Here is a 23,081-nt window from a genome sequence, read left to right on the forward strand (position 1 = left end):
ATGGCTCAAACCATAACATGCCGCAAATCCCTCCTTATGTGCCGTCGACGTCACAGCACACAATGAGCCAAAATGATCAGCCAAGCGAGCATCTATCCATCGGGCCCGTTAAGTCAGACTTTGTTAGTAATGAAGTTAGGCTTGGATTGGCCCTTCAAAACAAAGCGTCCCACTTGCACTTTGCTACGTATTCCACGCACTTGGCAACTATGTTCTCAGGGCTTCTCACAATTCAGTGGCGTTGTCCATGTTTCAATATATTACAATTGAATGCTTATTCAAAAAAGTAAAAGTGAAAAGTTGTTGGTCGTCAGTTCCAATATATACTAAAACCATATGTTCAAGTCCCATGCGGCTGATTAGTCAGTCATCACTGCAAAAGAAGAGATACGAGGTTAGTTATTATCATCTAGTGAGTAGCATTTTCATCTGCTGCTTGCATTACAGTCAAATGTTAAAACTACCCGCTCGCATAAAGATATGCATTTCAGCAAAATCAGTCTTTTGAGTGATTGTCTCAGTTAGTAATGTAATATTTCTATAGTAAGCTGTTATTTCTCACCTTGTGCCAGCAGCCTGGTATGGGGAGCCCATCATGTCCCTGTGCAGTGACAATATTTACATGGAATTACAATTTTTGTGCCTCTAATACAGTGCATTTAAAAAAAATCTATAAAACCATGGGGGGGAAAAAGGATTTTCTGGTGTCCTAAAAAGAGACTGACAAGTAAGGAAGTTTTCTAATCTTTGCACTCTTAGGTAGAACCAGGCCAAAAAGGAAACATTTTAGAAATAACATTTAGATTGTTTTTTTCAATGGATTAATAGAACCCTAACTAAACTTCACTAAACCTAACCCAAAGACTCTCCAGTAATTAGAGCCCAAAAACAATAATGCACAAATTTCAGAATCTAGTCATTATTTTGACATAAACGGTCAAACCAAACATAAAACCCACTTTTACACCTTTAACGTTGGTGTTTGCGTACCAACCTTATCGCCTCGTTCCCCCCGGTCGCCTTTCTCCCCCATCAGGCCCGGGAAGCCCTGGAAAAAAGTCAGAGGGCTTCGTTTATGGATGATATTCAGAACGATCCGCGTCCGAGTTTTCTGTTGACACTCGCGTCAAGTCCAGGTTCGCCTGGATTGCCCTGTAAACAGATTGGTGTCTCAGTAGGAAGTCATTTCAAAATAAATTTGATGGCGATGAGACACCTACTTTTTCTCCTTTGGCTCCCGGAACAGCCACGAGCCCTGCAGACCCCGGTAATACCCTCAAGTCCCTCCGATCCCTGCAGTTAGAGCGCAAACACGCATGACCACAGCTCCACCATTTGTTTCCTCCACACAACGATTCAATAGGGGTACGAATAAACTAGTTTCAGCAAAAGATGCCAACGCCAAATTAACGTGCCAGAATACGCAAAACGGAGAAAAACATGAATCAATTACAAGAACCTTACATTAGACGACAGCTTGAGACGACTTCAAAGATGGCGTCCACACGTGGCGTTGATTTTGGGTCTGCAGAAGAACGTAAAGTAACCCCGTGTTTCCCAAACTATCTAGAGCTGCAGTACTTCTTACTTTGAAAAAATGACAAGGCACACCAACATCTGAAAAGCTTATAATTTAAAATTAACACTATACAGTGGTACCTCGACATACGAGCACCCCGACATACGAGCAATTCGAGATTATTTCGAGCAAATAATTATCTCTAGATACGAGACAAATCTCGAGATAGGAGAAAGCCAGGTGGCCAAGACATGAGAGGCTGTTTATGATTTCAGAACACTGTCTTTTTTACCGCATCTCTTTCGTGTATAACAGATATCTATGAGCACTGGGCGGAGCGTTGCATTTTTTTCAGTGTTTTTTCCCCGTCAGTGCGAATGGCGGAGCGATCGCTATTACGAGGAGTATATATTACTTCTCGTTGGCAAGTGGTCGTGCGTTATCCTATTGTGAGGACATTTGTGTGAATCATTTTCGGAATATTTGGAAGGGAATACAAAAGCAAACAGTCCATCGATAGTGAAAGTCAGGTTGGAGGCGGGGCAAACAGCCAACCCGGCCGGGACAAGGAAGGTATAAAAATGCAAAACAAAATTAGAATTATGTTTAGTGTAAGGTTAGATTACTTATTTTTGAGTGTGTCTGCATCGTTATCCAAGTTCATTTAAAAATATATATGTTATGAAACGAGCGTGTTGCCGTGCAAAAAGCGCACCCCCCCCCCTCTCCGCCCCCGTCTCTCTCTCTTCCCCCTTTGAAATCCGTATAATTTTAGTACTATTAAACACATTTTAGTAATATTAAACCACTAGTTTTGTGTTACTTTGTTAATAGATGGTGAATTAGAAGAAATAAAACATTTTTCCAATCCAATATCCTGTTTTGGGTGTTTTTTCAGAGGGTGGGAACGAATTAACGCCCCCTCTCTCTGTCCGTCTCTCTATCTCTTCCCCTTCGAAATCCGTATAATTTTAGTACTATTAAACACATTTTAGTAATATTACATCACTAGTTATGTGTTTCTTTGTTAATAGATGGCGTATTAGAATAAATAAAATAAAAATCCTATCCAATATCCTGTTTTTGGTGTTTTTTCAGAGTGTTGGAACGAATTAACAATCCGGTTCATGTCATCAATCACGCCTACGAATAAACTAGTTTCAGCAAAAGATGCTAACGCCAAATAAACGTGCCGTAATACGCCAAAATGAGAAAAACTTTAATCAATTACAAGAGAAAACTTACTTGACACGAGTTCAAATGTGGCGTCCACGCGTGACGGCTTGTCCGGGGCACACCGGGGATACGCGCATGTCGTCAATTGGACTCGTAGGTCACGTGATTAAGGGTCTGCAGAAGAACCTGTAAACTAACCCCTTAAAGCTGCAGTCCTTTTTTTATTTGAAAAAAATCTCAAAGCACACCACCATCTGAAAATCTTATAATTTAAAATTAACAATATAAAGTCATTCTCATAAAACCTTTATCAACAGGAATCAAATAAACCTTCCAAAAAATAATTCAAATGTTCACACTGACCATTGTTGCAAAAAGTTGATGTCTGCAGATCTCGAACAACCTCTGTTTTGATTTATGTAAAAATAAGCAATGTTTTATTTTAATCTAAAAAAATTATAACAGTTCATTTCAATATTATTAAAATCTAATAATATTGCGCGGCAAGTAGTTTTCTGCCATGTCACCAAAAGTCGATGTCTTTGTGACCAAACAACTTCTGGTTCACGAAAGATAAAAACACCATGACTTGTTAAATCTTATTAACATTATGTATTATTTTCTTCTATTATTACTTCAATCTTGTAATATTACACGAAAATCAAGAATAAGGGGAGAATGATACAGTAAAAACACAACATTCACAGAAATGTATGAAGTTTTTTAATATATATATATATATATATTCTTTTTAGAAAAAATGCGTCGAGACATGATTTTCTGTTTCTAATCATCAAATCTGAGAGTCATGACTAAGTCAGGTCACACACACAGAATTGTATTTTTAGTCCCGTGAAAAGGAACGGAACAAGAAAACACAAATAGAACTAGGAGGTTAAATTGTCTTTTCACAAAATGCAAATGTATCTTAACACTGATGATATTTTTGGGGCTCTTATAGTTGCATGTTTTTTATTTCACCTAAACTTTAGTAGAGGTGAGAGGTATCATAATCCACAGTAATTTAGGGCTTGACTTTAATTTAGCAATCACGGTCAATGCTAATTAGAGAACGAAAATGTCATTTCACCTTTTTTTCAACAATGCATTGTAGATTTTTTTTTCCAAAAAAAATCCTATTTGAAATGACTTCTTGCATATGTGGGAAATTCCCATTTGACGGAGTCAGCGAGAAACAACTAAGTTAGTACACCACAGTAAAGCACCTTCACTGTTTGCTTGCAACCAAAGGAAAACACCACCACATGATTTCCCCCCAATTTTACATTCCACTCAGTTATTTGTACAAAATATTCCAATATACAGAATGCTACACCTAGGGATCAAAACAATGGGAAAAAAAATCAACTCAGATGCAGCAAAATGTATTGAGAAAGGCATCAACATAGGGAGTTGCCATATGATAGTCTGTCATTCTGAATAGCCAATAAACAAAGTAAATGTCATTTACTGCTCAGAATAAAAGTGAACGAATGATGAAATGGTCATTGGATGAATCGAATCAAACAATTTCTAAAGCAAAAACCCTTTCTTTGCCATCCTCTTTCTTTTCACGCCACTTTGCATTTGCTTTCCCTGCCCAAACATCAAAAATCATGTTCCTTATAGTATTCATCTGACCATCGTACAAATGGAGTACAACCAAACAAAAGTGAAGAAGGATCACTTGGTTCTCGTTGTGATTGGACCTGTTTTGTGCTACATTTCTTTCAATGGTGTGCAAACAAGTAGACGTGTCCTACTTGGACCCTTGTCATTTAGCGAGCAGATTGCAAATGACCCCAAAATACTCATTTCCCAGCCTAGCGAGCCAATATAATTTGATGTGCTTCCGGCAGCTTTTTCTGATATTTGGATCCTGCTGGCCAACCATTATCGCCGAGCTACACCACTGTCAACCGATGCATCGATTAGAAAAAGAAAAGAGATTGTATAAATGATAGAAAACTTTGATGAAAGTAGGGCCTAAATGGCCTTTCTCCCCATTGCGATCTTCGACGAACAAGGGCCAGCAGTCCTATTTCACGCAGCGGCTCACATTGAAGTACATCCCGCCCGCCCGCCCGCTCGCCATAGCTGCGGCAAATCCATTTGGCAGTCAATTCATTTGATAAAAAGATCCAGTAAATCCGCTCGGAAATTGGCGCTCTCGTTTTTCTCTTTGCTCGTCCCGCTCTCGTGTCCCAAGTGGGGGCGGGCCGCTTCGGTGAGATCCAACAATCTTGTATATACAGTCAGACTCCGACGGTCCGCGTTTAGGTTTTGCTGACAAATGACCCGGTTGAACTTGTCTTAGCCATGGACTGGAGCACGTATCCCCTTTTGTGCTTGAGTTGATCATTTAGTTCAGGGGTGGCGAACAAATTAGACGCAAGGAGCAAAAAATGTCAAACTATGAGAGTCAAAGAGCCACACCTTAGGTCAGACGCAGCATATAATTTAAAAAAAAAAAATCCAATCTGACGAATGATTTTTGGGAAATATAATTTATTATTTGTTTGGAATGTACCCTGATGACATTGAGTGTGTTTTAAGAGAGAACGATGACGCGAGGCAAGGAGCCACGGTATATACAAAATATAAGAGGCAGAGGGCCGCATTGGTCTTGGCCGGCCGGGAGCAGCGTGTTCGCCACCCCTGATTGAGTTCACCTACAATGGTCTTGTCCTCTCCAGTGCAATTGGCCCGATAAATCTCAAACCGTGCTCTCCATCACCCACTCGGAGCCCTCCAAACTCGTCTTATCGTCCTCACTGTCATCGTACTGCAGCAGCGTGCCATTAACTGACAAACTGCGTTTAGTCCAAATGTTGCTGATCCTGCGAGGGTAGCTGCTGCCACGGCACTGCGTGGCCCCGACGTGACCCATGTCGAACGAATGGCTCCTTTTGGGTTTCCCATCCTGAGGTAGCCCTAAGAGACGGCCCAGCACGGTGGTGGACTCGGCTCTTCCCAGTAGAGGTTCTCGGTCGGATAGGGGCACGACGGCTCCCGTGTTGGTGGTGTCGGAAGCGGGCGAGGGGCCGCCGGGGACACCCCGACTGTCCCTGGTTAAGCCTCGCAGCTCCATTGTGGCAAAGGCCCCCAGAAGGTGGTCCAGGTTGGGTTGGGGTCTGTGCCTGTGCTTCCTGAAATGGCCGCGTGGAAGGGTGCTGGACTCCGCTCCTGGCGTGCCGTAGCAGTCGGCGGTCCTCCTTCCCGTCTGACTTTCCAGCGAGTTGGTGGAGGTTGAAGAGGAGGAAATACTACTCTGAAGAGATCCACATTTAAATTCCACCATTTCCTCACGCATGACCACCACGGCTGATGCCGATTTGACCTGCGGCGGGGCGCCGTTGAACCTGTTCATACCGCCGTTGGTCTGAGAGTAAGTGTTGCTTACCGTGGGTAACTTTATGGTCTGGATGCCGCCGCTCACCTTATAACGCACCATGAGGATAATGATGAACACCAAAAGCGTGGCGACGATGATGCCGCCGATGACCAAGATGACGGTGCCCCCCAAGAAACCACCGCGAAGAGACTGGCATTGGGGGTAGTCGTCAGTGGTGGCAAAGTCGACGCAACCCACGACGTTGGTGGCCGTGAGGGTGGTGGCGCTGTCATCCCAGATGGCCAATACGCACAAATCATACTGCATCCCGGGAACGAGATTGGTGACTACAAAGGCTCTGTTAGTCATGGGAATCATCCTAGGAAGAGACAGACAAAAAAAGACAGGCATTTTCGGACACGGCGCCATGCAGACATCAATCAATATAGCATCCCTGAAACTAAAATTCTGCTTGAACGGGCGGGCATCTTTGCCTCACTTGTAGCTATTTGGTCATACAAACAAATGGAGCAACTTGATCCTAATGGAAGCAAAAATTCTGCTTTGGGTGCCTCTGACCAACGAGAATCATTGCCCCGCTTGTAGCTATTTGCTCATACAGACAAATGGAGCAACTTGATCATAATGTGTACAAAGCGTCAAATGGTCATAAATGCTTTGAATGAAAACGTTCACGGCAAAAAGGTTTCATTGACTTTTTTTCGCTCTGGTCAAATCTTCTCCGTCATGGCATTTCATTGGCTAGCTCTCCATCAAAGGCTGTTTTGGGTTAACCCCAACCTATGGCAGTGATCCCCAAACTATTCCAGAAAGGGCTGCAGTGGGTGTGGGTTTTCTTTTTTCCAACCTGAAAAAGGAAACCTTTCCACCAATCTGGTATCCTACAAGTGCAATCAGGGGATTGCAGTCAGGTGCTTCTTGTTTCAGCAGAAACCTCATTGCTTCAACGGTTTGTGTTGGATCAGTTGGGAGAAAAAGCTACACCCACGGCGGCCCTCAGAGGAACGCTTTGGAGACCTCTGCCCTATGGTGCGATGGCTCCATCCTTTCCTTTCTCACCTGTAAACGAGAACTTCGTCCTCGGAGCAATTGTACTGAAGCTGATACATTTTGACTTTTGGAGTCGTCTTGCCCACCGTCCACTTAATCCGGGCCGAAGCGGCGGACACTTCCGAGACCGACACCGCCTTCTCCGGGAGCGTCTTGGGCTCGCCGTTGGCCAGCTTGGTCGAGCCGGTTATGTCCGAAAGACCCGACTTTGACTGCGTGGTGCGGTTTGTACCGTTGCTCAGGTGAGGCAGCTGAACGATGGAGAGCTCGACGGAGGCGGTGGATTCCCCGGCGGCGTTTGCGGCGATGCAAGTAAACGTTCCGTAATCCCTGGACGTGGTGATCGTAATCTCAAGGGTGCCGTTTTCGTACAACGTCGCTCGAGACGAATTGCCCATCAGCCGTTCGTCGGGGGCGATCCAGTGCACGGTTGGCATGGGATCGCCGAGCGCCTTGCAGCGCAGACTGGCCGGTTGGCCCTCCAGCACCAGCAACTTGTTTGTGTGCTGCGTAATCAGGGGAGGCTCGCAGACAAATTCTTCCTCGCGTACGGACCAAAAGTAACGGCCTTTCACGCTGGCGGGAGAAGCGCACGTCTCCATGTCGTCCTCTCGTTCGAGCCTCCGCAGCCAAAGCACTTCGCAGTTGCAGTGCAAGGGGTTCCCGCCGAAGCTCAGGGAGAGCGGGGCTACGTACGGCGTGCTCATGCCCACGCTACTTTGGGAGCGTGCAAAAATGGGGTCCGGCGGGAGCTTTTGCAGGCGGTTGGAGGTGAGATCTAAACGAGCCAGCTTTTCCAGGTCTGTAAAAGTCCCCTCCGCGATGAAGGAGAGAAGATTATGATCCAGACTCATTTGGTGGAGGTTGACCATCTTGCGGACGGATTCCCAAGGCACGCTGCGTAGGTTGTTATAGGATAAATCCAGATCTTCCAGGGTCAAAAAAAGGTCGTCAAAGGACGTTTTGGCGATGCGACTCAGCTGATTGTTGTTGAGGATCAGGTGCTGGAGATTGATCAAGCCCCGCAGATCATCCGGTCCTATGTCGGTCAATCTGTTGGTGTCGAGGTGAAGCGATCGCAGGGTCTCCAGGTCGATGAAGGAGAAGGGCTGGATTGCGCCTATGGTGTTGCGGGACAAAGTGAGGTCGACCAGGCCGCTCATGTTGGCAAAATCTCGGGCGGTGATCTTCAGGATGAAGTTGCCACCCAGTCGTAGCTCCACCGTGTGACGATCAATGTCCGCAGGGACGAAAAGGAGCCCTTTGGACGGGCACAGCGTCCCCAGCGATTCGGACAGGTTCTGGCACACGCAGTATTTAGGGCAGGCGCTGACCATTGCCAGTGTGATTCCCAGCAGCAGGAGACTGGCGACCACTTTGTCCATCTTAGTTCATCAAAGAGGACCTGCACAAAAGGACAATGGAAAAAAGAAAGAAGGGTTCAATCAGGTAGGCAGGCCTTCTAGGATGTGCAATTAGATTGGTGATTCTACTCAGCGGCTGTACTTGGAACAGCGACGACGGTGATGACAACAACTATCTAGTACTTTGCAGCAGAGGCCATCTTCTGGCACCACGTGACAATGTGGCTCATTTTGTAGAGTGGAAGGGCAGACCTCAACGGGTCGGGCGCATCTCGAAGAAAGACTAGGAGTACATTAGTCGGTGGACGCAATTCCCAGCTAGAAAGCTCGAGGAAGCCTAAAAAAAAAAAAGCTTGCTAAATGTAGTGAGCCAAGACACCAGAACGGCCGGTGTCAGAGAAGAGGGAGGGAGAGAGTGAGTGAGGAGGACGCACCGTATTAAGGCCTAACATTTCAAGCCCAAAAAGGAGGGCTACATACCAGTTAGATAGTGGAGTAGGTCTGACTGAAAGGAAAAGATGACCTTCCCAGAATAGGGCTTCTCCACACAAGGTAATAAGAACCACGCGTAGTGTTTAAGGTCGGCGCTCGTCTCCTAGTGGCCTTTTCCGAGGCTTAAACACCACCTGCGTTGGCCAAAGCAAAGGTCAGGCCTTCTGCTGAAATACCAACAGGCACATCTAGGCTCACAGTACATTAGAGGAAAAGGCATACTGTTAAAAAAAAAATAATAATAAAATTGGACTGCTGCACTCAATTGAGTTCTTTTAACCACAAAGGTTTTCTCATCTCTTTGTTTTTGGAGCAACAATACTCGGCTTGAAAACAAAAGTGATAGAACACATTTTATAGGACATCTTTGGGTGTGGTATGACCAACACAGTGCATAAGATAGGGAACACCAGTGATACAATATGTGTCTTATCTTGAATTTTTGGTTTGTACATCAGAGGATTGACTAACCAAGGGACCAAATATTGGGGGCGACATCAAGTGTTTAATGGAAAGGTGGTTTATGGTTGACACGCGTGTACGTATGTTCTGTGCACAAGTATAGACTGATTCCATTTAGTTTTTTTGTCGTTTTGCTGGCTGGGCCTGTGCAATATATTGGCATTGCAACGCAAGTAATAGATGGAGATTGGCATCATCATCCCCAACGATGCAACAAATATGACATGGGAAGACGTTAGAAAACCAAAGTTTTCTTGTTGTTGTTTTGTCTTGACAGCACCAAATCCCATTCTCTCCAAAGAAATTTCATTCATGATTAGCCTCGCAGCGCAGACGTATCTGCAGAATAAAGAAATTGTTGTGGATGGCAGCAATCAATCTACTTCCGCTCGGGCCTCCCTCTGCTCCAATCGACTTTTCTATGCAGCGTAATCCATTTTACCTCCTGTACCCCCACCCATCTTCTATGTATATCCTCGTCTCTGCCTCCTTTCCAATGCATGACTGCGTATTGCATTGGCTCTCCAGGCTATGTGTGGGATGGTGTTGTAGGCAGTCTGGCAGTCTTCGATAAGAGGGTGAGAGAGCTGCCGCTATTTTCCTTCTGAAAAACTGGATGTCATCATTAGGTTTTTTTTTTTTTTTTTGGTCTGACACTTTTTCTTTGCATTTAGTAGCCCAAAAAGATACGGGGATTAAAAAGTTCATTCAATATCTGCATGCCTCCCAGTCAAAAGAGTTCTCAGACTAAAGTACGAACCAGATTGATTGATTGTACAATCTATTGGAACTTTTCCACATTGAACGCCCGGAGGGAGGACCTATTCTCGCACACGTGGTTCTTCTTCTTGGCGTGGACCCCAACTAAAACCCATCCACTCCTCTGTTATTTGTGGGCAGGTCACAATGACACTTGGTCGGTGGTTAGATCAATTCTGGGGATGTATGCATACGTTTCGACCCTCAAAGCCAGATGTGGAGTTTCATGGCGGATTGGTATCATTTGCGTACTTACTATTGTACGTTCTCTACCTTTAGAGGGGATTGCATGTGCCTATTATATATACAGTGGTACCTCGACCTACGATCGGCTCTACCTACGACATGCTCGAGGTACGATGAAAATTTCCATCGGATAATTCGCCCTAGATACGATCAAAATTTCGAGATGTGACCAAGCCAGGTGGCCATGACATGAGAGGCTGTTTATCATTGTAGCGCACTGTCATTTTTTGCCGCATCTCTTTTGTGTATAACAGATATCTACGAGCACTGAACGATTTATTCAGACAAGTTTCCGCTACACATGGACCAGAAAACGCACAACGCGCATGCGCGGGCACAAAGAGGGCTTTCTGGGTAATGAAGTATACTCGTGCACACAACACCGATAGCCAATGGCACCCTTTCTCTGAATAAAACTTCATTACCCACAATCAATACGTGGGTAAGCTCAGCTGTTGCATTTCCTGTTATTACTTCCTTAGCCTGTTAGCTCCCGCGATCGCTCATTCAAGATTACTTCTCATTGGCAAGGGGTCGTGCGTTCTCCTATTGTGAGGACATTTGTGTGCATCATTTTTGGAATATTTTGAAGGGAATACAACAGCAAACTGCCCATCGATAGCGAACGTGAGGGTGGAGGCGTGGCAAACAGCTAACCCGCCCAGAACGAACGTAAAAAAACAAAACAAAATTAGAATTCAGTTTTGTGTAAAGTTACATTAAACGTATGTTTGAGTGTGTCTGTATATATTAATCCAAGTTCATTTAAATGTGTTTGTTCGTTTACGAGTGCGTTGTTGCCGTGGATAAAGTCACCCCGAACACCCCCCTCTCCTGTTGTAGCTGTCTTCGTCATTCACATCACCTTCCGCATCAGTGTCGAGTGTCTGAGTGAGTTCACGTTCATTGTCGCCAGCGTTGGCTCGCGCTTGCTGGAGAAGTTGCAAACCGGTCTGAATCGGGCCGTCTGACCTGAAACAATGGATCTGGGAATCCTTTGAGCCGTCGAGAGCGTTGGTCAGTCCGCATCCCTTGAACGGGGTCGGGGCAAGGAGGAATCGGTCGACGGATGATGACGGGGTTGTGCGAGTGTGTTTTTACGTCAGGAAAATAAGGCAAACGGCATCAATTACCGTCCACCAGGTAACACTTTTGCCGTCGAGCAGCTAGGGTATATCAAAAATAGGGTTGATGCCTGCTCACCTGAATCTGCAATGAGAGGTGTTTTGAAGCCACAGACACACACTCACACACATACACCTAGCCTTTGCCAAGTATGTATCTCTCTCAATCCTCCAAACACGGGGTATTAAATGGGATTGGAGAGGCTAGATATTGTTTGAGGGTGAACCAGCATGAAGCTGTCCACGTTGAGCCGCAATTCAGACAGCAACAATTCCACGCACTGTAATTGAGACGTAGGTATCGGCGTACCAGCCACATATTGTGGGGCATCGATATCTGTCACTGTAGATTATGGCCAGAGTGATAGAGGGAAACAGCCGTGTCCAGTGTGTGCTAACATACTGGAACAAAAAAAATAATCTAATCTCGGGTATCCCAAAACCTTTTTCCAGACGCTTTAACAGTAGAGCGCCCGCCCACCCCTCATTAGTCCGGGCTGCACTTTTGAATTGAATATGCAGCGAGGGACGACTCGGTCTTGCCTTTCACGACTATATATCTGTGGCGGGGACAGGTCGTGCGTCTCGTCATTATTGCGCTTACTCGCGTGGCGCCTTCAACGGCAAACTCATCAACGGACCGGCCGGGCGCCGTGTTGTGGCGTGGTGTTCCTCTCAACCTCTCCTCTCTGCAAACAGACCCGTGGCGAGAACGTCACTCACGGGCTGCTGCTGCGGCAACCTCACTCCACTATTTGGCTTCAACGTGATTATGTTCTAAAAGTGTTATGGATCAAGATGAGCTCATGGGTTAAGGGTCATTCCTAACCCCAAAGCTGTAATCAATTCTACGGAGTGAATTTTTAAGTACCAAAACCCCACCCACCCACTCTAGAGCATGCGACATAACGGGTACTCTTGCCTCAGGACGAAGTGAAATGTCAACAACTACACACATTTGTTTTGGAGTGCTCACAAAATATTGACTACAATATCCCAATTGTGGCTGTCACTAAGATGATCTGCTAATACCTTAAGTGCCATGTTGAAGAAGCACCCATTCTCTCACCTGAATGGAGTTGTGAATAGTTGGACAACGAAAAATCCCCACTAGACTCACTCACACAAATGATTATCAACTAAGTGCTCTAATTTCCTAAAGTGGAAAATGAAACCAATAGGCTGACCCTGGATGATAAGATTTGCTTTTGGGCTGTCAGATCACTCGAACCTGATAGAATATATTGTCTTCATCTTTTCACGTATTCATTTTTTTTTTTTAATCATTCATTTGATTTACAGTAGTACCTCGTGATACAACAGCTCGTCATACGACATGCTCGTGGTACGACGAAAATTTCGAACGAATAATTCTCATCTTACGATCTCAGTCTCGGAACGGATTATGATCGTATGTCGAGGTACCACTGTATATATATATATATATATATATTTTTTTTTTTTTTTTTCAGCAACACGCTTATTTATTTATATTTTTATTCATGTACTTATTTATTAACTTACTTATTACCTATCTATTTATGTCTAAAATGCCTTTCCTATTTCTGCATCCTCACCCTCTTGCTACCGTGACAACGTAATTTCCCGAATACGGGATGAATAAAGTTATACAATCCAATTCCCCAAGCCAGAGATTGCGGGTTAGATTCTCCGCCCCGGCGACCCGGTCCAAGTATCCCGGGGCAAAGTGCCGAAGCCCGCAGTGCCGCGCCATCGATAGCGCAACCAGCGTATAGTGGTGTCAAAGCGCTCGGAGCGCCTGGATGTCGGCGGAATGGCGGGCGCCGTACTACAAGCGTAAGACCGTTTGCGAGAAGCTTCTCGGCTCTCTAAGCCACTTAACCGCATTCCTGATACTTATTTTTAGGCCAGCATGTAAAATGTGAGTGAGAGGGGAGGGGAGGAGAGGGGAGAGGCCGCCACGCTATTCTTCTTACTAGCTTCAGCTCGTGGAAAGCATATGGGTCGGGGATCGGCCATGTCGCTTATCCCAGTCCCCGACGCAAAAGAAACGACCACCCCCTTCAAAGCACCATCCTAGTAATTGTCATAATTAGCCTGGTAAGGGTTCTTTAGGTCGGTGCGCCAGAGCTAACAAAAGAGCTTTTTCATCATTTTGAAGGGCAGGAGGAGTGTCAACATTTTGACTTGCTCATTTGTCCAGCAACTTTCCATGACATTTCTTCTTCTTCTTCTTTTGAGTGGATGATCAATCATCTTCAGCCCGCTCTTTGGTCGTGCCTTGCTCTGTTTGTTTCAAGCAATCAGCACTCAACCAGCCTTTGAATTTCACCAGCGTGTGTCTTATCTGGGCGATTAGCCCGAGGGGATTTGTCACTTGAGTCGTGTCACTTGCCCTCATATTGTAGGCTCCCTTTTCTTTGATCTTAGATTGCTCTCCATTTCTCTACATATTCCTTTCTGGATTTGCGTAGTCTTTCTTCCTCCACATTAGTGGCTGCCAAACACCAAAGAGCCATTTGGACTCGCTGACAATAAAACACAGTAACACGGCTGAAAGAAAGAAAGCTAAACAAGACCTGGCCCAGACCTCGTACGATAACCGTCGCGGGAAATAGCCACGGCCGACAATAGCCGGTACTCCTCGTAGGACGTTTCATAACGTTTCATTGCATTGGTTCGGTCCAATCGTCGCCATCCTGCCTTCCCGTTTCGTTTTGAGCGATGCGTGACCACCAGTTGCCATGGCGGTTTAACTGCTGTAGTTTTTCCATTCTTTTCATTTTATTTTTTTCTTCATTTCATTTTCTGAAACACTTTACCCTCACTAAGGTCACGGGGGGTGCTGGAGCCTATCCCAGCACGAGGCGGGGGGACAACTTTGCTTCAGTTTTTTGGTACAAAATGATACGGGAATAAATGTGGTCTTTTAAAAAAAGGGTACAATATTGATAAAGACTTGTTACCTTCACCCCCACCATTGTCTCTGTCAAAAGAGCTCTTGAGTTGTCCCAAAAGATGAAGACAAATGCGGGCCAACTCTATTTTTAGCATCATCTCAGTGTTAAAGAGGCTAATGAAAAACGGTTCGACATTTGCATGAGCTAACGTTGGAGACTATGACATGAAGGGTGTATATTAATTAGATCCATTTGATACGACTGCGTATCAACGGTATCCCGCTTGCTTTGTTTGCGGTTGCATTGAAACAAAGGGTACAGAGTATGTGCTGTCTTTTTCTCAGTTTGACGGGAAGTGGGCTACCTCGGTAGTAGCCAGGTAGTATTTTTTTCAATAAATGTCAGGAACTGCCCAGACCGCCAAGCCCATGTACACCACAGGGTAAGGGGATGCACAATAATGGCAGTAGAAGAACAACACAAGAATAGGGATGTGGAGGGCTGACAAAGATGGAGAATTTTCTCACCGAAAATTAGTTGCAGGCAATGCATGAGTTTTTATTTATGCTCATTTTGGGATTCTGTTTCGAGAATCAAGTGAATCGGAAGAACAAACCCACAAACCAATATGGAGCTACTATCCCATCCCAAAAATAATCCCCGTCTCTCCAGCTAATACCGAGCAACTCCTCTTCACCGTTTGACTTAAAAAGGATGCGTAGGTAGTCAGTCATGGCTCATGTAGTCCCTGGATTGTGCTGGCACGGCTTCTCTTGCACGAGAGTCGTGTAAGACCAATGATTCATTCATTTTCCAAACGGCCTCTGGAGGCTTCCATTTCATAGATGGCACCTATAGAAATGCCGGCATATCTTTTCATGTAGGCGCAAGCCTGTTTGAATCAATGTCAGACATACAACAACAGTGGGCACGCACGCATGCACACACACACGCACGCACGCCTCCAAATCTCTGTCGCAAATCATTGAAAAGGAACGCTAGGTACTACGCAAGGTTCATATTAGCGATGAGCCTAGTCAGCCGTGCCGCTCTCAGGTCCAGATACGAGTTTGGAATTCACTGATTGGATGGGGCAAAAATAAGTAAATAAATACCTTTGAAAAAAATCCCACCCTTGAGCCAGATCTCAGGCCCAGTCATTCGTGGAAGGCAAACGCAAATGCTGGATGCCAAAATGGAACTAAGGGGCACCTATATGCTGATTCTGGTCCCACCCAAACGAGCAAATATATTACGTGTGTAGCAGTACAACATTTGCCAAAAGAAACAAAGATATACCGTGTGAATTTATGAGAAGCACAGACTTCAAAGTTCAAATAACCGCATTGCTCATTTCTAATGCATGGATTCCTCCACCACGCACTATATTTTGATGCCTCCATTTGCTCTCTTTAATTGGAGGGATTACAATCAATGATTCCAAGTAAGATCAGGGAAAGCGCTCTGTGAGCTCCATCTTCTTATTACTCAAGAGGCGTATAGCATTTCTATTTTTTCATTGGCATTATTATTACATCTACCAGGCTGATTATTCATTCATTATTATAATCGAGTCACGTTTCATTTGCAAGCAAATTGACTGGGAATTGATTTGGCTCTTTACGATCATATATTTATGCTAACGTCTGGTACATTCAAGTATGTCATCCCCATTTTGGGCTGTCCATTTTGCCCCGCAGATTAAGCTTGGCCAATCAGGGTGTCCAGGAGTAAATGTGTAATACATATTGAAAGTCTTCACATTTTATTTTTATTGTTTAAAGGGCTCTTCAATGATTGTTTCTTCTGTCAGGTGAAATGTGACTACGGCTTTCCATTGAAAATGTTTTCATTCTTACCACACGGGTAGAAAATACATAGTACATTTGAACATACATTCTGAATTTCATCCCCCACACGCAAAAAGCCTCAACCGGCTGCCAAGCGTTTCAGAAGGTACCCTGCCCGTCGTTAGCCGGGAAAGGCTCCGGCACCCTTGTGACCAGCACAAAGAATAAAGCAGTTCAGAAGAATGAACGACACCCAAGACAAAAAAAATACACACACACTCACACTCACACACACACACACACACACACACACACACACACACACACACACACACACACACACAGATGCCACTTCAAATGCATTGTGGGATCAAAGTTGTCCTAAGTTTCGCATGAGATACACAGCAGGGCCAACTGTCTCCAAAACGGAGGAAGAATGGCCCACCAAAAATAAGAAGAAGAACAGCAACCAAAAAGAACAGGCCTGATGGAAATAGCTCATTTAGCTGGGAGCTATTTTTTTCAGGAGCACATGGAGCAGCAGCAAAATATTCTTGTTGAGTCGGGGTCTAAATCTTAATTGCACCTGATCTTTCATCCCCGCTACTTTTGCTACTGTTCCGTCTGCCACGGTGACAGTTCTGGGCCAAGTTCAGAAATAGAGATTGCGGGAGGCATTCATGGATTTCAGCATCCCGACACTTTTCTCATCAAAGCTCAGTTCGGTGCGGCACAAAAGTGCGGAGCAACATTCTCAGCTATATCATATCATATCAAAATGGCTATCTATAACAAGATAGTAATGTTGCATTTGGAACCAAAGGCCTCTATTACAAAGAGCTTTTGCCAGAGAGGATATTTTGTTTAGCATATCCAATGTGTGAATGTGATAGTTGGTCCCTTCAGGCCACTCGCTTTCATTCCAAACAAAAGGCCTAATAAAACATGTCAGCTAAACACGCCATCCACACACAAGTGAGATGAGCTGGTCCCCAGAGATGTTCTTCTATTCAAACTCTTCTAATGATGTAGACTATTGATGGAACTGATGTGTGTCTCTAGGTTATTCATGACACAGGTGAGTAAGAGAGAGAGAAAAATGAAGACAATGTAAGACCTAAACAACACTAAACATTAAAAAAAGCAGCCACATAAAGTCTATCACAGGAGAAAAATACCATATTTGTCTTGACATTCTTAACAGACAGAATAACACACACACACACACACACACTTTCTTGCAGTCCCTTGGTCAGATGCTATATCCAATAGCCTAAAAATACATGACTAAGCTATGGCACACCAGCTGAAATGCGGCCAATTCAGCACAGATATGGTTAACGCGAGAAGATTTGCCACAGCAGACTTGACGTGTGATCACACATTGCCATCGGTGTTGCACATTTATAGAAATTGTGAGTGAAGATGAGGCTACGCACATATAGGAGGTGCAGAGAGCATCATTGGCCGCATTGTGTTTAGGTCTCAATCAGATCTGGCTTCTTTTGCAACCAGGCCGCTTTCTTTACTGGGCCTCCAGTCTGTTGGGAAGCAATTAAAGTCGGCGCTCCTCCCTCCGTTGAGCGTTCGCGGCAGTAAAGGCATTTGTTGGATCGTTTCTGCCACCGCCGACATGAAAAACAAACAAAGCAAGTAGGCTACCAGGAAGATACATAAGATAAAATAAAATGGAAAGGATTTGATACAATTGGAAGGCCATTCAAATCACTTCAGGTCAACCAAAAAGTGAAGGCCCCCAAATAGTCAACCTGTCCAACCCTACCTAGAACAAGGGCAGAAACTTGGCTTTCACTTTTTTTTTTTAATGCCTGCAGTGACATCCCACAGCCGGTAAGTGCCGAGTGTGACCTGAAGAGCTGTGGCAATTATAGCATGAGACCACCCACCATTATTGTTGTTCTCCTGGAAGCGTACCATTGATTACAACTCCTTGTTTTTTTTGTCTCGTCTCTAGGGATCCGAATGCTATTATCCTCTACCAAAGAGAAATGGAACTCGGCAAGCGAGCCACCGTCTCGGTGGTTTCTTTGAAAGGCCATTTCTTCAAGAGCACTTCAATGCATCGAACCACTTCGGATGGCAATCGTCAAGTTGGGTGGGGCATCGGCCGCTACTTTCGAGCAATAAAAGGCGACGGACAATACTTGATGGAAAAGCGGGAAATGGCAAGCGACGGCCAGCTGAGGGACGTTTGGAGCGGTCAAATGACACTCGCAAAACAGTCTTTGCAGGTAGATGACCAATCCATTCATTGGATATCCTCACGGGCGCGCCGGCGCCGGCGGCTATCCCGGTTGGATACGGACAGTAGCGAGGGATAGCCCGAACCGGCCATGCGTAGAAAGGACCAGCATTGAAGGAGCATTCTAGACTTGGTGACATTGCAAAAAAAGAAGAGCAGTGGAAGTGATCGCCATCCGTTAATGATACACTCACGCACGTTTTGATGCATTCCACCAAGCTTAGCTAACACAAACATGTTGGCACGTTGCTAATGATGGGCTAAATGTGCTTGTCGCCAGACAGACCCGGCCCCATTTAGATTGCGAGAAGCACAGAGCAAGTGTGCCGACACATCCGGTGGCTGAAAATGTGCTAATGGCTTAATGGATGATTTTCTCACATGCGTGAGCAGAAAGATGTTGACGGGTCACGTCACGTCACGTCACGTCACACCTCTGAACTCCGTAGGCTTTATTACGTACGTCATCTTTTCTACCAAACTGCTTGCTCTCAGACCGTTTGGACATTTTGGAGCGGCTCTTGCTTGCACGCACGCACGCACGCAGTGGACTTCAGAAGCCACCCTGAGCTTCTGGTGCAGCAGGTCAAGCGAGCAGAACCTAACCCTAACCGCCACCCTCGCACGGCGCCGCCGTTTAGCGTCACCAGATTGGCTCGTTGTCCACGTGAGCTTGGGGGTCACGTGCCTGGCTCTCCCTGTTAAGCTAATTCGAGGCTTTGCCGAGCGAGTGACAGGCTGTAAATCCAAAGCTTAGGAGCACTACTAGGGTAATGAGGTGATTCTCCCTGGGGAAAAGGGTTCCTTCCCTCCACGAGGTACGAGGTACTCTCCATCAGCCTGTATCTCCCACTACGAGACTGGGAATCTAGCCGAGAAGCGTTTGCTTCCGATGCCTTTGTGACGCAAAGCTTTGTGGTCGATACAAAAGCGTGGACATTTGAAGCCGTGAAAGAATAAAATAGCTTTGAAAGATTGAGCAGCAGCAACACTTTCATTAACGAGTAGTGACATGCCGTTCAGGGCGGCCCGGTGGCGCGAGTGGTTAGCGCGTCGGCCTCACACAGGTCTGGCGTCTTGGGTTCGAATCCAGCTCATGTCCAACCCTATGGAGTTTGCATGTTCTCCCCGGGCCTGCGTGGGTTTCCACCGGGTACTCCGGTTTCCTCCCACATTCCAAAAACATGCATGGTAGGCTGATTGAACACTAGGTATGGGCACGAGTGTGCGTGATTGTCCTTTGTCTCCTTGTGCCCTGCGACGATCGGCTGGCCACCGATAACCCTGTCCCCCGCCCGCCTCTGGCCCGGAGACAGCCGGGATTGGCTTCGGCTACCCCCCAACCCCGCAACCCTAACGAGGATAAAGCGGTTCAGAAAATGAGATGAGACATGCTGTTCATTTGGTACCCGGGCACGGCTTCCCCGTGCTTCGGGCTCCATCTTTTCCCAGTCCGCCAAAGCTTGAATTATTCACGCGAGCTCGCACGCAGGTCGCCGCCGACGACTGCACGTTTCACTTGTGGGTATGCTGGTAAAGGGGGACCGATGACAGTTGTCAAGCAAAGGCCGGTGAAAGGCGGGTGCCGAGGCTGGGAAAGGGGACGGATGACGGTTGTCAAGCAAAGGCGGGTGCCGGAGGATCTCTGGGCCGCGTGGGCCGCGTGGGCGGCTGGCGCGGTTAGCGCTCTACAATGGACGTGGCCATTCTAATCTTCCCTTTCCACCCTAATGACCGGGTTCCTCCAAGAAGAAAAAGCGCCCACTGTCCCAAGGCTGAAATAAGAAGCAGCACGGTGTCATTAAAGAGAGCTTTTGATCACGTCGCACGACTTTCACTACTCTACGGCAAAGACAACGAGGCCTTGCATTTGTCTGTTTTTGCTCCATATTACTCCCCTTTGCCTGGGGGGCTGCCAAGATAAGCTTTTCTCTTTATATGACAGCTCCTTCACGACCGTGACATCCCCGGCAGAGCCGGAATCTTATCACTGCGCAGTGGCATGACGGACGAGCGAGCGAGGGAGCGAGCTCTTCATTGGATATCTCTGGAGCCCATGCATCTTTGTTTCCGACCTTGCCCCCCCCCCCCCCTGTTCACCAGCGAGAGAAGCCAGCCAGCTTTACAAAGCTGCTGCTTCTGCTTCTGCTGCTGCTGCTGCTGCTGCTGCTGCTGCTGCGGGTCTGTTTGCATTTTTTGATGCAGGCGGGTTAAATGTGCAGTCCAAATGTTGCTGCCTTTCGGTCTGCCAAAGAGGCTTCCCCATACAGCCAAACACTTTGTAGACCATACCTCTTCTTCAACTTTTCAAAGCAGCCCACGAGGCTCACTGGCGGCGGCGTTGGGTTATAGAGTGCGACAAAGCCCCAATAATCACACGGGTATTAAAAAGTGATTGAGATCCAAAGCTCCCTCCCTGCCGAACCTCCCTCCCTCCCTCCCTCCGTCCCTACCGCTCTCCTCTCCTCTCCTCTCCAATTTCTTCCCACCACTCCGCGTGCACGCGCACAGATCGGAGCCAGCCCTACCCAGCGCACCCGAAATTAGTATGGAGAAGCGCAGCACCGCATTTAAACGCAGTGAGGGTGAAAACAAACAAACAAACCCTCTGATTGAAACACCCCCTCCGAAAGTCGAACAACCTCAGTTGCCGAACTGATCCCATTGCAATCGGTTTACCTGTGATTATCTCGAAGCCAAGCGACGGGAGGGAGGGAGGGAGGGGGTAGCGTTGGTGGTCGAGAAGAAAACAAAATGCCCCCCCGTCTATTGGCGACGAAGGCGAGGCTATCAATCTATGCCCGATGCGGCGTTCCAAACACATCGTGTCGTCCGTGCACATACGTACAGCGAAGCGAAAGCGGCGTCTTTCTTACCTTAGGAGGACGACTATGCCGGCCCACGGAATGGCTGGCCCTGCTTGCTCAGGTTGCTCGGGTTGCTCTGCTTGCTCTGCTTGCCCTGCTTTTGGGCTCCGGCCGCTCCCTTCGTCCATCTACTCCCGAGGCGAGATCCCGAGCGAATAAGCGGCAGCTGCCCGTGCAACATCAGCAGCACCAGCAGCGGCGGCAACGGCATCTTCGCGTCCTGCTTCGAGCTCCTTCCCGGAGCAGGAAAAAAATGTCACTGGCAAGCAAGCTGCGACGAAGAGCGTCGCGTCGCGTCGCGTCGCGTCGCATTTGAGGTGTTCCCTCGGAGTGGGGAGGGGAAGGACCAGTAGAATGTGTCGGCTCTCCTTCCGAATAATATAACCAAGCTATTGACAGTCTTTCTATGAACTTACGTCAATACTATACGCAAAGAGATCCATTTAGGTACGGTCTACTGCAAGCCCAATGTCTCCCTCCTCCCGAATGTTGGCCAAAATCAACCTGTGCGATCCTTCAAATATTGTCGTCTGTGTAAAGGCATTTCCGAGGTGGGACGCTGAGCACGCCGCCACGTCATTTGGCCAACTCGGAGAGGGGGTACGTGAATATGTATATACGGAGCTCCCTCCGTGCAATGGCTCGGCGTAAAAAGACGCAGTTGGGTTGCACACTCGCTCGCTCTGCGTGCTTTGCAGGGCGTGTGCGCGCGTCTTCGTGCGCGCGCGCGGGGCAGATTAAGGAGCGACTGCGGATTAGTCTCTTCTTAGCGGCATTTAGCATTCACGGGAACAAAGTAGCCGATCTGTTTGTCGTAGTGTGGTGAGCCTGTTCAACCAAACAATGTCGGCTTTGCGTCGTTTGGATAGGGCTCTCGTTGAAATGCAGCAGGAAGGGGCGGCTTCTTCCCCTTCGCTCTTGGTCTTCCCTCGACTACGGAGTCCAATTGCCCCTGGTGCCGCGCTTGTATCTCAAATCGTTTCAATTCCCTTCATGCATCTGTTACGGATTGTTTTTTGTTTGAATTGGCAGAATTTGTTCGCGTGGCCGAGCGATTGCCCGTGGAGTTCACCTGTGGCTTGTCACTATCAGGTCTTCTTTGCTTTCTTCTGAAAGATGATCTGGCGAGACAAGTCAAATCAATCAGAAGCCTTTATTGTCATCATACACAGCTGCGTAAAACTAAATTGGTGTCGACAAAAATATAGCCGAGACATTTTTGAAGCTTCCATGACCAATTGGTTCTCTTTATTGACAAGAGAAAAGGCAAAACTCTCGTCCCTCTGACTCCATTTTTAAAGCCTTCATTTGAATACAAGTGAGTGGCTTTCAGTTACAAGGCAAATGGCTGGTTTGAAATCAAATAGTGTTGGGTCTTAACGTGGACATCTGTTGAGATGGAGAGTCTGAAGATATGACAATTCCTTTGAACCATCAAAACAAGATATTGGAACAGGTCAGGAAAAGTTTGACAATGTTTAGTTTCTCTTGGAACAGCTCTTACAACTGCCAGAACACAGCTCAGTTGTTGATACTACAAACAACCAGGGGCCACAGAGTACTGTTTTTCCTCATCTCCCTGTGAAGACTCTCTGGCCAAACACAATGATCAGATAGTGGCAGGCACTATGCTTCAGTAAGCCTAAAGTATCCTACATTCTGGAGGGAAATATCTTTGGAATATGACACAAATGGGAATGTATCTTTTAAACATATTCCATCAGCCGAAAGA

General features: G+C 46.4%; 1 protein-coding gene across 4 annotated transcripts; it reads right to left on the reverse strand.

Annotated features, from left to right (window-relative positions):
- Positions 1-3,395: 3,395 nt before the first annotated feature.
- On the reverse strand, positions 3,396-22,383 carry LOC144089693 (leucine-rich repeat and fibronectin type-III domain-containing protein 2). 4 transcript variants are annotated; one of them, XM_077620787.1, is made up of 5 exons: positions 21,359-22,383; positions 8,945-9,090; positions 8,648-8,801; positions 7,110-8,505; positions 3,396-6,408 (listed from the first exon to the last, which is right to left on the reverse strand). In XM_077620787.1, the coding sequence occupies exons 4-5, from the start codon at positions 8,483-8,485 to the stop codon at positions 5,412-5,414; spliced, it is 2,373 nt and encodes a 790-aa protein (XP_077476913.1). In that variant the 5' UTR covers positions 8,486-8,505; positions 8,648-8,801; positions 8,945-9,090; positions 21,359-22,383; the 3' UTR covers positions 3,396-5,411. The 4 variants fall into 4 exon arrangements, with proteins under 4 accessions (XP_077476913.1, XP_077476911.1, XP_077476912.1 ...); XM_077620785.1 differs by having other exon boundaries at positions 8,607-8,801; XM_077620786.1 differs by lacking the exons at positions 8,648-8,801; positions 8,945-9,090 and adding an exon at positions 17,659-17,838.
- Between the last annotated feature and the right edge of the window lie 698 nt (positions 22,384-23,081).

The sequence above is a fragment of the Stigmatopora argus genome, chromosome 15 (assembly GCF_051989625.1).
Source record: "Stigmatopora argus isolate UIUO_Sarg chromosome 15, RoL_Sarg_1.0, whole genome shotgun sequence".
NCBI lineage: Eukaryota > Metazoa > Chordata > Actinopteri > Syngnathiformes > Syngnathidae > Stigmatopora > Stigmatopora argus.

Bases quoted from the DNA above. Each gene is read 5' to 3' on its own strand.
- LOC144089693 (XM_077620787.1), bottom strand. From the start codon at position 8,485: ATGGACAAAGTGGTCGCCAGTCTCCTGCTGCTGGGAATCACACTGGCA. The intron at 6,409-7,109 runs GTGAGAAAGGAA...GTCTCTTCCTAG, and splicing joins GACGAAGTTCTCGTTTACAG to GATGATTCCCATGACTAACA.